The sequence below is a fragment of the Tupaia chinensis genome, unplaced genomic scaffold (genome assembly GCF_000334495.1).
Source record: "Tupaia chinensis unplaced genomic scaffold, TupChi_1.0 Scaffold141165_1, whole genome shotgun sequence".
NCBI lineage: Eukaryota > Metazoa > Chordata > Mammalia > Scandentia > Tupaiidae > Tupaia > Tupaia belangeri.
Genome location: NW_006201028.1, coordinates 968475 through 987030, shown reverse-complemented (window position 1 = coordinate 987030; position 18556 = coordinate 968475). Strand labels below are relative to the sequence as shown.

The 18556-nt window shown below is 43.4% G+C and overlaps 1 protein-coding gene across 1 annotated transcript in view; it reads left to right on the top strand.

Annotated features, from left to right (window-relative positions):
* NRIP3 (nuclear receptor interacting protein 3) overlaps positions 1 to 8559 on the top strand; it is a 33020-nt gene extending 24461 nt beyond the window's left edge. The window contains exons 5-8 of the mRNA XM_006162921.3: positions 1865 to 2004; positions 5118 to 5170; positions 5286 to 5380; positions 5646 to 8559. Of these exons, the coding sequence (XP_006162983.1) occupies positions 1865 to 2004; positions 5118 to 5170; positions 5286 to 5380; positions 5646 to 5661 (304 nt within the window). The 3' untranslated portion in view covers positions 5662 to 8559. The remainder of the gene's footprint in view (positions 1 to 1864; positions 2005 to 5117; positions 5171 to 5285; positions 5381 to 5645) is intronic.
* The last annotated feature ends 9997 nt before the right edge of the window (positions 8560 to 18556 follow it).

Genomic DNA, 18556 nt, shown 5'->3' with positions numbered 1-18556 from the left:
GCAGGAATGTGGGTGGCTTAGCTTACTCAGGGTCCTCCTGGAAGACATGCTGCCTGCCTCCAGAAACATCAATCAGAACTGAGAAGAGGATTGTAATTGCTGCTGTGGACCAGTAAGAGTGACTGCTAACCAGCGGTTTCTTGGTGGCTTTCCTCCTCTGTCACGAGCATGTACGATCTTACTGCTACCCCTGTTGGAAATTAGGGTTGAGACAAACATCTAGTGTATTGAAGGTCTTTCATTTTCTAGAAGCTGGAATTGAGTTCTCCCACTTTCAGTCAGAGAGAACCATTTTGCATCTCACCTCCTTTTTACTCAGCCTGTACTTTTCTTTCTTTCTTTCTTTTTGTATTCTTTTTGTTGTTGTTTTAGAGAGATTTTTGCTATAGGGTGCATACACTTGCCAGAGAGACAGAGATAGAAAGCGAGAAATCACCCAGGGGTGATTTCCCTTTTCCTCCATTCTCCTTGCGGGATTTGGTCATGCACACACACACAACCGACATGAGTTTTAAGTTGCGAGGTCTGGGACTTGAACTACAGTATGCTATTTGGGAGTCTAATGACATAACCATTATGCTATATGCTGGTCCCATGTTTTTTCCTACTCTTTCCTCCAAAGTACCAGATAGCCTCTGAGGTCTAGACTAGAATCAGCAGCATCAACTCGATACCATTTTCCATATCTTCAGCCCTAAGCACAATAAATCATCCCCCAGCCCAAATCTCTGTGATAACATTATCACTAAGACAATAGCCTCTTTTGAGCTACAGTCCAGCTGTCCATTTTTCTTAGGTAAGGCATACACATGGCTTCCTTCATATGATCAGTGACTCCTGCCACATCTGCTTCTTCTCGTGTCTGTGCTGTCCGCACTCCTCCATTACTGTACTTTTTGAAGTTGGCTCTGTAGGTTCTGTACATTGCTATGGAGGGTGGGGAGGCTCAGGATTTGAGTGCTCTTGTGGGAAGAATCCTGAGCATTTTCACACGGTGAAGAGACAAGTTATAGTATAACTCGTTGGTCCCAGAGAGACTGTTCATGGCCCGAAGTGTATTTAGACACAGACTGCCATGATTCCAGAGGAATTAATAACCATCTACAAAACTGCAATTATTTTTCTCTTGGATGGGCTATTACACCAAAAAGAGAGGAAACGGAGGAAAGTAGAAGTATTGGCACAGAAAGTCCATAATTAAGTATTTATCTGCCAGCCCATAATAGCTCGGGTGCTAGCTATTCCAATCTGCTTACATAACTGTGTGAAACTGTGGTGATCGTCCTTTCCCTCCTCCCCTACACAGACAAGCTGAGTTAACAGGACTTTCCCAGGATATTCTCTGCTGACACCAATATCAGTGACTTACCGAATAAGTGCTTGCCCTCACTAATCCTATAGCCTAAGGCAAAACAGAAAGGACAAAGGAAAACTTAGACTTCGAAGAAAGCATCTTGTAAAATTAAGATTTATCTGCCCTTTCTGATATCTGTTACCTTGGATAGGTAAAAGGAAATGTTAACTAAACTGCCTCACACATTGTTGGGGGTATTAAGATGCAGAATAGATTCTCTGAATGTGTCAGCACCCCTATTTCATCATTGCAGAGGATGATGTAAGCTTTTTTCTTTTTTTTTTAATGATGTAAGCTTTTTGAGAACAGGAGATGAGTCTTTAGTTTATCTATTCCCCTGGCTTGTTTAGGACAAAGTACTAAAACAATTGTAGACTGTCTAGCTCGTTTTTGGTAAGTTCATTCCTGGAAATCCTAGGAGGATTGAAACTGCGGGTCAGTGGTGGGCATTGCCAGACTCTACTAGAAACCTCTGCCAAGGGGATTCTGGTATCTTCTTCTTTGGTGCAGACTCAAGGAGCATGTGAAATCTCACAAGCATGAAGGGGAAAAGCTTTCTCTACCCCGGCACCTCAAAGTAGTGGGCCAGATTGAGCACCTTGTGATCACACTGGGCTCCCTCCGCCTGGACTGCCCAGCAGCTGTGGTTGGTGAGTAGAATTGGGGTCTGGACCTATGGACCCTAGTGTATGCCCTCTCCCTACTCCCACGAAACCCTCATGAGATCTCATACTTGTAAATATTGACTTCTTCAAAGCAGGAATGTGGGTGGCTTAGCTTACTCAGGGTCCTCCTGGAAGACATGCTGCCTGCCTCCAGAAACATCAATCAGAACTGAGAAGAGGATTGTAATTGCTGCTGTGGACCAGTAAGAGTGACTGCTAACCAGCGGTTTCTTGGTGGCTTTCCTCCTCTGTCACGAGCATGTACGATCTTACTGCTACCCCTGTTGGAAATTAGGGTTGAGACAAACATCTAGTGTATTGAAGGTCTTTCATTTTCTAGAAGCTGGAATTGAGTTCTCCCACTTTCAGTCAGAGAGAACCATTTTGCATCTCACCTCCTTTTTACTCAGCCTGTACTTTTCTTTCTTTCTTTCTTTTTGTATTCTTTTTGTTGTTGTTTTAGAGAGATTTTTGCTATAGGGTGCATACACTTGCCAGAGAGACAGAGATAGAAAGCGAGAAATCACCCAGGGGTGATTTCCCTTTTCCTCCATTCTCCTTGCGGGATTTGGTCATGCACACACACACAACCGACATGAGTTTTAAGTTGCGAGGTCTGGGACTTGAACTACAGTATGCTATTTGGGAGTCTAATGACATAACCATTATGCTATATGCTGGTCCCATGTTTTTTCCTACTCTTTCCTCCAAAGTACCAGATAGCCTCTGAGGTCTAGACTAGAATCAGCAGCATCAACTCGATACCATTTTCCATATCTTCAGCCCTAAGCACAATAAATCATCCCCCAGCCCAAATCTCTGTGATAACATTATCACTAAGACAATAGCCTCTTTTGAGCTACAGTCCAGCTGTCCATTTTTCTTAGGTAAGGCATACACATGGCTTCCTTCATATGATCAGTGACTCCTGCCACATCTGCTTCTTCTCGTGTCTGTGCTGTCCGCACTCCTCCATTACTGTACTTTTTGAAGTTGGCTCTGTAGGTTCTGTACATTGCTATGGAGGGTGGGGAGGCTCAGGATTTGAGTGCTCTTGTGGGAAGAATCCTGAGCATTTTCACACGGTGAAGAGACAAGTTATAGTATAACTCGTTGGTCCCAGAGAGACTGTTCATGGCCCGAAGTGTATTTAGACACAGACTGCCATGATTCCAGAGGAATTAATAACCATCTACAAAACTGCAATTATTTTTCTCTTGGATGGGCTATTACACCAAAAAGAGAGGAAACGGAGGAAAGTAGAAGTATTGGCACAGAAAGTCCATAATTAAGTATTTATCTGCCAGCCCATAATAGCTCGGGTGCTAGCTATTCCAATCTGCTTACATAACTGTGTGAAACTGTGGTGATCGTCCTTTCCCTCCTCCCCTACACAGACAAGCTGAGTTAACAGGACTTTCCCAGGATATTCTCTGCTGACACCAATATCAGTGACTTACCGAATAAGTGCTTGCCCTCACTAATCCTATAGCCTAAGGCAAAACAGAAAGGACAAAGGAAAACTTAGACTTCGAAGAAAGCATCTTGTAAAATTAAGATTTATCTGCCCTTTCTGATATCTGTTACCTTGGATAGGTAAAAGGAAATGTTAACTAAACTGCCTCACACATTGTTGGGGGTATTAAGATGCAGAATAGATTCTCTGAATGTGTCAGCACCCCTATTTCATCATTGCAGAGGATGATGTAAGCTTTTTTCTTTTTTTTTTAATGATGTAAGCTTTTTGAGAACAGGAGATGAGTCTTTAGTTTATCTATTCCCCTGGCTTGTTTAGGACAAAGTACTAAAACAATTGTAGACTGTCTAGCTCGTTTTTGGTAAGTTCATTCCTGGAAATCCTAGGAGGATTGAAACTGCGGGTCAGTGGTGGGCATTGCCAGACTCTACTAGAAACCTCTGCCAAGGGGATTCTGGTATCTTCTTCTTTGGTGCAGACTCAAGGAGCATGTGAAATCTCACAAGCATGAAGGGGAAAAGCTTTCTCTACCCCGGCACCTCAAAGTAGTGGGCCAGATTGAGCACCTTGTGATCACACTGGGCTCCCTCCGCCTGGACTGCCCAGCAGCTGTGGTTGGTGAGTAGAATTGGGGTCTGGACCTATGGACCCTAGTGTATGCCCTCTCCCTACTCCCACGAAACCCTCATGAGATCTCATACTTGTAAATATTGACTTCTTCAAAGTATCAGCTTCCCGTTTTCCTGTACTTCAGAACTTGTCTCAGTTTTTATCCTCCCAAGTACCAAATGGGCCCTGAGAATCAATCAGGAAAAGGAATGTGGAGCTCAGATAAAAAATTTAATGGGCAAGGAAAGGAAAAGGGGGTTTTCACAGAGCAAAGAAACATTTATATGTGCAAGTGAAAATGTCCCATGAGAGTTTTCCATAAACCAGTGGGTGGCAGAGAGCAAGAGCCTCTCACTTGTTTGCCATAAATCCCTTGATAACTTCCCACTTCCATAATTATTTATCTGCCAGTCTGTGATAGCTCGGGTGCTAGCTATTCCAGTTTGCTTACATAACTGTGCGAAACGGTGGTGATTTTCCTTTCCTTCCTCCCCTGCACAGACAAGCTGAGTTAACAAGGACTTTTCCACGCTATTCTCTGCTGACATTAATATCAGTGTACTTACTGAATAAGCGCTTGCCCTCACTAATCTTATAGCCTAAGGCAAAATAGAAAGGACAAAGGAAAAATTAGACTTCAGACAAAGCATCTTCCCACCACTTCCTACACTTGTCCTCATGCATCCTATACTAGATTACTCTACATTCTTGACATTTGTTTAAAGGCCTTTGTCCTTTATGATTAAAAAGACCTGGGTTTGAATCTTGACTCTATCACCTTTTAACTATAATGATATGGGGAAATTACTTAATATAACAGATGCTCAACAGATGTTTATGGGATATATGGATGGATGGATGGAAAGATGGAAGGATGGATGGATGAATGAGAGGAATTGAAGGAAGGGAGGGAGGGAGGAAGGAAGGATGGAAGGAAAGAACCTACTGGTGATCAGGCTGACTTTGAAACCAGCATGGGAATGGCTGAATCTTAATTTTTGTTTTTTATTAGAGGACAATGAGAAAAACTTGTCCCTTGGTCTCCAGACTCTTCGATCTCTGAAGGTAGGGTTGACATCACTTTCCTTTTCATACTTCCTCTCTGAAGCAGAAATCCTCTTACATGGACACTCTGTAGTGGGATCATTGACAGTGATCAGTGATTCTCTTTTGTTTCTAGTGCATCATAAACTTGGATAAACACCGGCTGATCATGGGGAAGACAGACAAAGAAGAAATCCCTTTTGTGGAGACAGTTTCTTTGAATGATGACAAGTGAGTACCCAAAGGGGTCAGGTCGAGTCAGGTTCATTTATCATGAGCTAAGGGGCTTTCAGAGAGGATATGGGGTCGTGTCCTGCCTTGGCTTCAGCCATAGCAGTTCACATCCCACAAAGCTCTAGTCCACTCCAAGAATAAATGGCAATGATACCACACAGAGTGGGTGGGAAATGTAGCTTTAAACCAAAATTTCACTTGCCTTTAACCTAACTTCCTTGAATTTGGTATCATTTCTTCTGATATTTCTTTCTCATTTCAGTACTTCAGAAGCATAACTACATCCTGCAGCGTGTCTGCATGTGTGCACACACACACCGAGGTGACAGATCGAGAAAACTGGGTTTGAACCAAATGCAGTAGCAACTTGCTGTGGGCCAAGTCCTTCCCTCTGATAGAAGCTCCAGGGACTCCTTCCCACTCAGACCTCTCTGTAGCTGTGCTTCGAGATCTTGTCTGGTTATAGCCATTGTTTTCTACTCCTTTGGTCACTTAATTTATAGACCCTTTCTGACACTGCCAGGTCTCACTTGTGGCCTATTTCTCTGCTTCTTCCAGGAATTTGCTTCTATTAGTCAAGTATAGGGGCTGCCAGGTCCTCTTTCTCCATAGGTACACTTACTTCATTTCCTATAACTAAATGTATAATAAATAGGAACCTGACCTTTACTTCCTTTCAGCTGTTCAGAGAGGTACAGGATACCTATGTCTTGGAATTAGAATTTCTTCAAATTCATTCGTTGACTTTTTTTCAAGTATGAATCGATCTGAAAGAACCCAGAGAGATCATCTAGTCCAGCTCCTTCATTTAAAGGTCCAGAGAGGCAAGTGACTTATCTGCATTAATATATTAAGTCATTGACAGAAGGGACCTAGAATTCAGAGCTGACTTCCAGGCCAAGGCTCCCATGCTGCTCATTTGTCTTTAAGCCTTAACAGGAGGGCAAAAAGGTGAGAATATTTAAGAAGATCAGTTAGAAGAAGAATATGCTCTGGGGATGGATGCTACGAGACACAGGTAGTTCCCTCTCCTGTGTGCCAAACTCACTGAAAGTTCCCTGCCCAAAACTATCACAGGTAGGCCCTTCTCTTGGTGCCTAGAAAAGGAGGGTACAAAGATGAATCCAATAATCTCTCACTGTGATCTTCTGGAGGAGAGGAGCAGGAAGGAACCACAGACAGAGGAATATTAATCCCTCTCTGAGGCAGAGCTGACGTCAGTGAAAAACCGGGCTTGTTATCAGACATTGGTAGCCTCCCAACACCCAGTCAGTATTTCTGCCTAACCTGGTATCTGTCTGCCAAGGACTCAAGAATCTGGGAGCAGGGGTAGCAAAAGAAAATGAGAAGGAAGTAGATGGGTGGGATCATTGGTGGGGAGGCTTACCTAGCTAAAGCTTTCTGGGATAGGTAGGTAATGAAGCTTCCAGGCAGCGAATTGAGGTCTGGGGAACTTTAGCTCTGTCCTGGTACAGGACAAGAGGCAGAGAAGGAGCTGGTGTTGTTAAGGACGACCTTTTGTCACTGTCCAATATTTTCTTACCCCTCTCAATGTTTGGGGAGATCACAGGGTGTTTTTGAAGCTTTTTTTGTTGGGGCGTCAGTCCAGGCACACAGGTAGATATAGTGGCATCTCCCCTTTCAGTACAAGTCAGGAAAATAGCCAGCTGTGGGTACACCTGTTTGATGAGCCTAAGTCTATCCGTGATTCATAGCAGTTCTCACAGTGTTTAATGGAGCTCACTTTGAACCTGGCCAAGTTCCACCAACGATCTTGTCTGGTGTTCAGCTACTGCCCTTACCAGATAACTATTAGAAATCTAAATGTGTTTGGCCTCACAGAAGCTCCTCAAAGACTAGAAACATGGTGAGCCGCTTTGAACAACTACAGTCAATCATCACTGGGTCACTCCCTAGGCCCCTCTTCCTGTCGGCCTCTAGGAAGGAAGTTAGGTGGAACGCTAAGCACGGCCATAATAGGGGAGGCTGCAGCTGGAGCTCAGCAGAGGGGACCGCAGGGTTACCACCTTCAGTGCTCCCTCCAGCTTCACCCCATTCTCTTACCTAAGCGGGACCTGCACTTTTCCATCGGCACCTGTGCACACTTCTCCCCTACCTAACATGGTAACACTTTGCTTCTTATCCTAGGAGTGAATGGAAATGCTCCACCCTTTACTCTCTCCTACTTGAAAGTTCCACTTTGAGATCCAACTTGTAATCGCAATGAGGCATGTGAAGGTTCTTTCTGGATTATCCTTATTTGGATTCTCTGGGGACCAAGCAAGGCCAAGAACTCTCACGTTCTGGAAAGATGTGACTGATTCTGGCCCTATGAGTTCAGGATTATGTGGTACCAGGGGGATGATCAGATGGCCTTCAGTGATCCTCTGCCTCTAAAAATCCGACAGTGACTTTCTAGTTTTTAAATAGAAACAGTTGGCCTTAACTGGGCTTAGAATATCATGATGTCACTCAGTGCAGTCAGATCATGTTTAAGTTCTCTAACCACGTAATTGTTTTAAGCCCTAGACTTAATAGAGGCACCAAGAAATGTCTAAAGACGACGATGGAAAGTCTTAAACTTCATTAACCTTCTTTAAATGCTGCCAAGTTATTCACTCAGCTCGTAACTTCTTGATGTTCATGGGGGAGAATTCGATCTACTTTGTAGGGGCTGTCAAGGTGAGAAAGTGAGGTTAGTTCTTCCCAGAGTTCAAGAAATGTCTGGTGCCTCTAATGGAGGCTGTGGGAGAAAGGATATCTTCCCAGGGCATAGTTCTGGGAGAACAGGCAGGAGTAAGAAACACCAGATCTGTTTCATTCCTTCTTAGGTATCCATCTCAAACTCATTTGGTATTTCTATGCCTGGCTCATTTGAGGAAAGAATGTTTTCTGACATTTCTGTTTCCTTGCCCTGCACAGACCCTGCCTGGTACGATTTTCTACTCCTTAGCTCAGAGTGTCTGTATAGCCTGGATTGTCTGATATGTCAGCTGCCCTCACTCTCGTGTACTAGAAATATCTTTCCAGGCTGGGGACATGGAGGAGACGAACTGGATTCCTCCCTCCTCTGTTGCCAGACCTCTCTGCATTGGCACTTTATTCACTCCATGTTTCTGGCTGTGTTGGGTTTATTTGTGAGACTGATAAAACAATAAAGTGAAATGTTCCCTCTGTGTGCTTGTCTGACAAAGTCTCTGTGTCAGGGCCCCAGCCTGCAAGGTGGGGAACACCTGCAAGCACAGCCGAATTGTATCAGCATTTCTCTTGCAGGGACTTTGGAACACAAGGCTTTGTGTTCCTCTTGGTTCTTCTGTTGCTACTGCCAGCAGCTCCTTCTTAATGGCTGCATGTCCTTGGGGAAATTAGTGACCCTCACTGAGCTTAGTTTTGCAATCTATAAAACAGAAGTGATAATAGTACTTACCTCAGTGTCAATGAGCTAATCCATGTAAAGAGGTAAGCATACAGTAGTCACTCAAAGCTTTGCGTAGAGAACAGCCTTTGGTGATGGCTCATTCAGCAGTCTGTGAGCAAACACTTCAGAAAAGAAATATTTGATTCAACAAAAAGGAGAGGTTTGTGAAGGAAAGGTTTGAATGAGCTTTAATATACAGTTAAAGCCATTATCTAAATGACATTTCAAATAAATGCATTTTGGGACCAGCAGTTAGTGAAATGGCTATGTCGCTGTACCCCTATATAGCTGACCACGGTTCTAGTCCTGGACCCGGTGGCTTAAACTCACGCCGGGTGCATGTGTGTGCGTGCCCAAGATCCTAAGAGGAGAATGGAGGAGAAGGGATTGTGGTGTGGCCATCCCTCCCTTGGGGGTGCTTTCTTGCTTTCTGTCTCTCTGTCTCTCTCTGTCTGGCGAGCGCACATGCCCTATAGCAAAAGCCTCTCCAAAAAAAAAAAATGCATTTTACAGATGATAGAAACTTATTGTTTCAGTATTCATATTTTAAATACTTAGTGTGGTTAAATATCAACAAGCAACATGCTTTAACTATGACAATGATTATCAAAATTTAGAATTATGTTCTACTGCTTCTCAAAAGATACTGCCATTCTGCCTCAGAAGGTGTTCTCTCTGATGTTGGTCCATTTATTCTACTTATAATAAAGGCCAAAAGAAACTGAAATGCCATCACATAACTAACCTGGCTCTTAAACAGTGACTGACAGAAATAATATCCATAATTTTTCAAAAGAATAAAACCAACAACATTAAGTTTGAAAAATGTTTTAAAAATATATCCTGACTTTCACTTAAAACATTATTTTTTGCTCTCGCATAGTGGGGGAGCACTTAGGTGAACAGACGCCTATGTGAAGATGATATTGATGTTTTCATTGATTGCATGTTACATGTAAAAATACTAAGGGCTCTGTGTAGGACATGTCCTTGGTAAGACAGGGGCATGTGTAAAATATGTGGAGGATCTGGAAAAGGGCAGTGGTAACATGGTGGTTGCCCTCCGAGCAGGCATGTGGAAAGTGTTCTTTCTGGTACCAGAAGGCCAGCATTTCCAATAGGTGGAGGTGGCAGAGAGGCAGATCCTGACTTAGAGGAAAGCCAGGTACTGTGCTGAGCCCTATAAAGACAGTAGTATTTTCACAGTTTTGCAGAAGAGAAAGCTAAGACTCAGAGTAGCACAATTAAATGGACAGTTTCAGGCTGGCCTCATAGCCTAGTGGTTAAAGGAGCCAAATCCACACAGCTAACTACAGTTCAAATCCCAGCCCTAATGGCTTGGAACACATGCCAGGCATGTGTACACATGTGCCCAGAGTCCTGACGAGATAGAGGAATGGGGAGAAAAGGATTGTGGCATGACCATACTCCATTTAGGGGTATGCTTGCTTGCCCTCTGGCAAGTGCACGTGCCCTCTGTCAATTTAAAAAAAGAGCAGAGGACTCTCACTGAGTTCTTTTTAGAGGTAAAAGTGATCTCCAAGGTAATGTTTAACACAATTCTTTGATTCTAGGACATCTTTATTAAATGGCATTATGAACACTTCTGATTTAATTCTTTATGGTTTAAAATATGTGAATGATTCCTTCAACATCCCAATATATTGAGTTCTTTTAATATTTTTGTTAAGAATTATTGTATTAACTTTATTTGTTAAGAATTATTTTATTTAACTTTGTTCATTTTTATTTATTTATTTAAATTTGACCAGAGAGGAACCGAGCAAGAGAGACAGAGAGAGAGAAGGTGAGAAAGCAAGCCACCAATTCCGGGACTCAAACCACAGTTGGCCATGCAGGAGTCCAGCGCCCTTAACCACCAAGCCGCCTGCCGGCCCCAACTTCTTTTAATATTTTTTGATTGTCAGAGAGCATGTGAACTTGCCAGAGGCAAATGGGAAGAAGGATATGGGGTTATCACCCTCCCAATAGGGGATTGTTACATTGCAACCCCTTCATCTACATTTCTCCATTCTGTTGGGATTTTGAGCATGCACACACATGCATACACCCAGCATGGTTTTCAGTCTTCCAGGGCGGGTGTTTGAGCCGTATTTGGTCACGTGGGATCCAGCTCCCTTAAGCACTAAGCTACAAAGCTGATCCTGTTGATTTTGTGAATACCATTTTCTACTGTTCTTACCCTCTGCCATTCTCATCTACCATTCGCTCTCCTGGTCATACCTTAGATCTTGTTATTTATTAACAAATACTATAATCCCAGATTCGTGTATTATACTGTCTGGTCAGTCCCATATATGTCTCAGATATCTCCTAGAAACAACTCAAACACTGCTCTGGCCGCCACCTTTTCCTTGTCCCTAACCTCTAAGTTCCTCTCCTCCCCTCATGATGAAATCCCAGGGCCAATCATAATCATTCCCTTGCATATACTTGTAATTCAGTTTATCTTCTCTTTTTGTCATGCTTACTTTGCAAAACCACAACTTCAGTCAAAGGTCTGCTCTTTGCCTACTCTATACCTCTGCCCATGCGGCAACCACAGTGAATGGTCTCACTTTCAGTTCTTGCCCATAACCCTTAAGGCCTTAACACTGCCTGACAGTCCTATTTCCCTAGTCCCTTCTCCTAGATTAGGGTCAGTCAACTTTTTCTACAAAGAGCAGATAAATATTTTTGACTTTGCAGACCATGTCTCTCTTGCTCTGCCATTATAGTATGAAAGTAGCCATAGCACTATGCAAATGAATGAAATTTGAATTTTACATAGTTTTTACATGTCATGATATAGTATCATCTTTAGATCCCCCCCAAACAAATAAAAGAATAAAAATACCATTAGCTTGAGGATTGTACAAAAACAGGATTTGGTTGCAGGCTATAGTTTGCTATACTATGTCCTAAATACCCATACCTTCTCTGTTTTCCTCAAGCCTTCCATATCTCCTTCCCCATTCTCACTATCGTGTAATGACTTTGCTTTCCATTTCATTCATGTAGTCATCAGAAATTCCAGCACTCCTACCACATCGACCCTCTTACTAATATCAGGATGCATATATTCAGCTTTCCCTTCTATTACTGTATTATGATAGTACAGTTCCTAACTACTATATAACTATTGTCTGACTCCCCTAACACAATAGAATGTTAGTTTGGGGGGGCGGGCAGAGACACCTAGAATGGTGTTTAGTATCTAGTAAGTGCTCAGCAAATACTTGAATGAACACTGGTTACCAGACCAGCAGGTATAAGTTGAGATATTTTTTCTCCAGTGAAATTTATCTACCTTTCTAAAGGAGAAACCCACCTGTCCTAATAGTCCTAAAGACCTCCTTGACGACCCTAATTGGTGCTTTTTCAGAAAGTGGTGTCCTGGAGGACATTGTGCTAAGTAATGTATTAAGCCAGGCACAAAGAGAAATACCAAAAGATCCTGCTTAAATGTAGGATCTAAAACAGTCAAACATAGAATTAGAATAGAATGGTGGGGGGGGTGGGAATGGAGAGATGTTAGTCAAAGGGTATTTGAGGTGATGGTTATGTTAATTAGCTTGATTTAATCATTCCACATTTTGTGTATGTGTGTGTGTATGTATGTGTATATCTATATATCTATATATAGATATATATATCATAACATTACTTTGTTTCCCATAAAATACAGTTATGATTTGTCAATTATAACATTTTTAATACTTTAAAAAATTTTATACATTTAATCATTGCATATTATTATAGCATGTAAAATGAATTTTCTCAGTGTGAATACATTGTATATTAGACCAAAGATACTGTCATACACATTATCATCAACAGCTAATTTTCCATTTTCATGTTCCTTAAATGTTTTGCTTTTTTCTTTTTCCCCTTGATTTCCTTCCTTTATTTATTTTTTTTTAATTAAAAGGGGGAGGAACACGGCTGGCAGGTGGCATAGGGGTTAAGGCGGCCAGACTTCTACATGGCTGACTGTGGTTCGAGTCCTGGACCTGGCAACTTGCTTTCTCACTTTCCTTCTCTCTCTCTCTCTGGTCAACTTCAAAAAAATTAATAAATAATGGCAATGAATAAAAATTTTAAAATACATTTAAAAGGGAAGGGGCAAAAATATGTTCTAATAAATTTAAAACATAACAAATGAAAACTTCAAGAGTTGCAAGTAGAACTCTTTCAGAAAAACAAAAAGAGATGGAAAATGGGGAAGAAAGGATAAAATTATCCCAAGACAGAAGCTGTTTGGTAGGCTTAGAAAACAGTCCAGAGTGAAAGAGTATGGTAGACTGATGGAGTGTTTTAAAAATAAACTGGTAGACTATTTGATGTGCTTGACTGTGTTGAGAAGAGAATTTGGGATAAATTAATTGTAGATACTTGCATGCTAGGTACTTAAAGTTTACATGGAGAAAGAGGCCATGGTTCATATCAATCAAAAGAAAGGAAATGTATTATCTGCTGATTGAATCAACCATAAATAATATACACACCATTATGGTATTGTAATGAATGTATTTTCCTAAATAGGGTGATTTAGATATATTGAGGAATGGCAGATGGAAAAATAATAATGTTTTTATGAGAAGGCTTTAGAGTGTAAATACATGGCTTATTTTCTATGACATGAAGTGTTCAGAAATATGGAGCTATAAGGCCAGCAGGTGACATGGTAGAGAAAGAGCTGGACTCCCACGTGGCCAACCAGGTTTGAGTCCTGGACCTGGTGTCTTGAAAACCACTCTGGGCACGTGTGTGTGCATGTGCCCAAAAATCCCAGGAGGAGTATGGAGGAGAAAGGGATTACAACATGGCCATCCCCTAGGGGGTGACTTCTGTCTTTCGCTCTCACTGTTCTTTCTCTGCATCTCTCTGGCAAGTGCATGCACCTAATAGCAAAAACCCTTGGCAGATGGAAAAATAATAATGTTTTTATGAGAAGGCTTTAGAGTGTAAATACATGGCTTATTTTCTATGACATGAAGTGTTCAGAAATATGGAGCTATAAGGCCAGCAGGTGACATGGTAGAGAAAGAGCTGGACTCCCACGTGGCCAACCAGGTTTGAGTCCTGGACCTGGTGTCTTGAAAACCACTCTGGGCACGTGTGTGTGCATGTGCCCAAAAATCCCAGGAGGAGTATGGAGGAGAAAGGGATTACAACATGGCCATCCCCTAGGGGGTGACTTCTGTCTTTCGCTCTCACTGTTCTTTCTCTGCATCTCTCTGGCAAGTGCATGCACCTAATAGCAAAAACCCTAAAAAAAAAATAAAAAAATAAAAGGTGGTATATTCCAGAAGAAAGAACTAAAATATAAAAAAGATTTCTTGGGAATAGAAATTTACAGTATAGAGAACTGGGGCAAGTTCTGCTGTTTTTCATTATACGCTTAACGATATTATTTTATTTTTTTGGTATATTGATAAAAAGTAAAAATGAATATGATTAATGTATTAATATTTTTATTTAAAAATCTTAGTGGTCAGAGAAGGACTATTTTCACTGAATATTGGGGAAACCAACTATACTGTTTTGGTACCGCTCTGAAAGAAACTATAAAAATTCTTCCTGTTTTGGGACTAAAGTGCACCAATAAGGTAGCTTGTGATTTTAGGGACCTCAGTTATCTGTCAGCATTAATGACACCAGCAGGCATTAGGCGTGGTGACACCAGGAACAAAAGATAATATTCTGGCCCTATACGTTGTTATGATCACATGGGCACCAGCAAGTGATTGGCATGGCGCGCCTACATGGCTTTATAGGCAGCGGAGGGCAGATAACCTCACTAAAGGGGGAGCATCCACGCGGATGCACACAATAAAGGAGAAGGCTCATGTACGACATTCCCAGGGTATGCTCAGAAATAACAGAAGGACTGGGGGGGAGAGTCCCCTGCCTACCACTGGAGGCACCATCCAAGGAAATCAGCATCGATGCTTGATTCCATTTGTTCTGAGCTGGTGTGTCCCGGGCAAATGCTAGGCAGATCAGAAAGGATGGGTGGAATGAGAAAGAAAGGGGCATCAAGGTCACTGGAGGGAAAGGGGGCGAGGGACTATAGACAGTGCTGGCACAGCCTTGGTCCCAGACATATTTGTCCCAGATACATAAATTGTCACTTCTGCTGCCTAACCTTCTGACTTCTATACTTATATTTAGATAAGGCTCCTTTCCTAACCATTCCCCACAAGGGATTTTTTTCAGGTTTCAAGCAAGAGGACCCAGGTGGGAAGGTACACCCGGACTTGTGTCACTCCTTTAGAGGAATGGAGTAAGGAAACCCAGTTACAGGGCAGCAAGGAAAAGGGAAGGTAGAGGAATGGGTACTAAGGCCAGTCCTGCCTATGAACAAAGCAACTCCAATGTTACCTGAGGTCTAGGAAGACCCTAGGTCTGAAATCTTTCTTCTGTGCGTACTGTGGCACCCCACATCTCTCCATCTGAACTTCTTTGGACATCTCAGCCTTACCTCAAGGGAATCAGGTAAAGATTTGAGTACATAGCAGATACTTTTGAGATTGACTAGAGGGCCCTGCCCCATTACCCTTCTCAGTTTCCCTGGTCCCTACAAACATTTATTGTTTCGATCTGTCTCTGTGGGCAGATAAGGGGCCCTATGCCCTGGTCCAGGAACCCAAAATCCTGACCTTTTACCATTTTAACAAAACACCGAGGCAAAACTGTTGATGGGAGGAAAGGAAAATTTATTACAGTATGGCCACATTAGGTAGATTTGTAAGAGTATGTTCAACTGGTCAGCAATTTACAGATGTTTTTATAGGGAAAGGGAGATCCTATGGGGCTAAAGGCTATCAATAAAAAAAAATAGGTCAGGTCAATTTTTAATTAATTGTGCACAACTGAGTGATTCCTCTTTGACAAAGAACTTTCAGTTTTAGTTCAGGCAGTGCAATCAAATGATTCATCTTCAAGACATGAGTTTCAAGTTTTGCTGGGAGAGAATGTCCCTCATTTCAGGCTCCAGGTTGACCTCCTGTCTTGAGAATTAGCATAAGGACCCCACATACAGGAAAAGAACGTTTGATTTAACAAGATGGAGTCAGTCTGGCTAAAGTAGGCCTCTGTTACATCTCCAGTTACAAAGATAGTAAGACAAGGTTCCTAACCTCAAAGAATTCACATTACTTGAGTGGTGGTTGGGAATGTAGAGGCTGATCCGAAAACTGAATTTTAACATAATGAACTTAGAAAAGAGATCTGCAAAAACAAAGAAGAGAGCACACTTAAGTCTGAGAGGGCTTTCTGGTGTAGAAGGCCCCTGGCATAAAGGGAAGCAGGCATTCTTCTAGGTACAAGCAGAGCAGAGGAGGAGGAACTGCCTTCTCCAACAACTACCAAGTCACCTCAGTTACTTTTTTGCAGACATACCTCAGCCAAACCCTTAGCTCTAGCTGTGTCAATTGCCCTTTGTCATTCTGACTTGGCCCTGAATCTTCATCCTCCAATCAGGCAACCGTCTTATAGTTACCACTCCCCCAGCCATAGTCTATGTTCTATAATGCACTGCCTAAATAGAAATAGAAAATGTTCTAGTAGCTACATTTAAGAAGTAAAAAAAAAAAAAAACAAGTAAAATATTTTAAAGAATTATTTTTTATTTAATTTGCTATAAGACATATGTGCTCACTAGAGAGAGAAGGAAAGTGAGAAAGCAAGCTGCCAGGTCTGGGACTCAGACCGTGGCTGGCCATATGGTAGTCCGGTGCCTTAACCATCACATCACCTGCTGGCCACACAATAGAATTACTGTTATTAAAAATATATATATTTATTCTCACTTATTTATTTTAATTTGACCAGAGGGAGACACAGAGAAAGAGGAGGGAGGGAAAGTGAGAAAGCAAGCCACTAGATCCAGGACTTGAACCACAGTCGGCCTTGTGAGAGTCTAGCACCTCAACCACCATGCCACCTGCCAGCCCCAAATTATTTTAATAACATAGTTTATTTAACACAGCCAGTCCAAACTATATAAACCTTAATGTTTTAAAATTGAGATATTGGAACCAGCAGATGGTGTAATGGTTATGTCGCTGGATTTCCATGTAGTCGACTGTGGTTCAAGTCCCAGGCCTGAAGGCTTAAAATTCACACTGGTTTCCTGTGTGTGCGTGCCAAATATCCCAGGAGGAGACTGGACTTCCACATGGTCAACTGAGGTTCAAGTCCTGGACCCAGTGGTTTCAAAATCACGCCTGGCCCGTGTGTTTGTGGGCCTAAGATCCTGGGAAGAAAATGGAGGAGAAGGGATTGTGGAGTGGCCACCCACCTTAGGGAGTGATTTCTCACTTTCCCTCTCACTGTGTGTGTCTCTCAGGCGAGCATGTGCACCTTAAGGCAAAAACCTAAAGAAACAAACAAACAGAAAATTCTGGAGAAAGAAAATTTGGAGAAAGTAACCAAAGTATTCCATGGGGACAGAATTTGAAATCCATAGAATTCAATCCAGAGAAGGGTCAGAGAAGGGATTTGCCCAAAGTCATTGAGCACATCCCTGGCAGTTGCGGTGAGCCTTGTACCCTTTCCATTAGCTCTGCTGTCTCCATTACCTGAAGAACATTTTTTTTTTTTTTTAGTTTTTTGCCACAGGGTACATGTGCTTGCCAGGGAGAGGGAAAGTGAGTAACCACCCTCCAGGGGGTATGACCACTTTGTGGTTACTTCTGCAGTCTCCTCTCTGGATTTTGGGTACTCACTAACCCTGCTTAATCAAGCTTCTAGGCCCAGGACTCGAACTAAGATTACCCATGTGGGAGTCCAGCGCCCTAACCACCCTGTCACTTGCTGGCTCAACCTGTAATATATTTTAATGTAAGACATTTTGCTACATCCACGGTGCCTCTAAAGTACCAGGGGAAGATATTCTGCCTAGGAAACGCCGGTCAGCTTTCCTCTAACTCATGGCTTAAGGAGCTAACTGCCCTGAACAGGCGCTGCCTAACAGCGGGGTAGAGCCGGGATTCGGCTGCTGGAGTCCTGGGTGGAGGATGCTACTGGGGCGGTTCTTTCTCCAACTCCACATCTCCAGGAGCCTGGCGGGGCCAGCCCAGCCGCGTCCCTGTAGCCTACTTGCTAGCTGCCGCTGGATCAAGGCGGTCAGCTCCCACCCGGGGACTTGAAGGAAGCTCCAAGCGGAGGCCACACCCACGGGAGCAGTTCCAGGAGACGGTAAGAACCCTACGGTGCGTCCGGAAGGCGCATGGGCGGCAGGTTAGTACCTAACGTGCAGGAGACACCCCAGGACGCGCCCACCAGGGATGGGCTTCTCCGGAAGCGGTCTTTCGGCCAGTCCCAGCCCCATCTCCATTCTTGGCACCTGTCCTGCCTGCTCCGGCCGCGATGGGCCGCTTTAGGCTTGCCCGGGCCACTGGAGTCTGGCGACGAACGGCTGAGGCTGCGCATGGGCCGCTGCAGGCCGCATCAACCCCCGGAGCTTGCAGGGGTGTCCCTGGGAAGGACTTTCCAGCGCACTGTCAGCCCCACGAGCTCACGCAGCCTCTGCGCGGGGCAGTGAGATCCAGGCGCCTCAAAGCCCGGCTGGGCCCAGCTGCAGTCCTAGGGAGGGCCCCTTCCCATTCCCGCCGAGCGTAAGCCGTGACCGCGCAGCCTCCGGCCCCTTCGCGCCGGGAACCGTTTCCGGGGCGGATGCTTTTCGCAGCTGACCCGGCGCGACCGGTGACGCGAAGGCCCCGACGGAAGTGCGGGCGGAGGGCCCC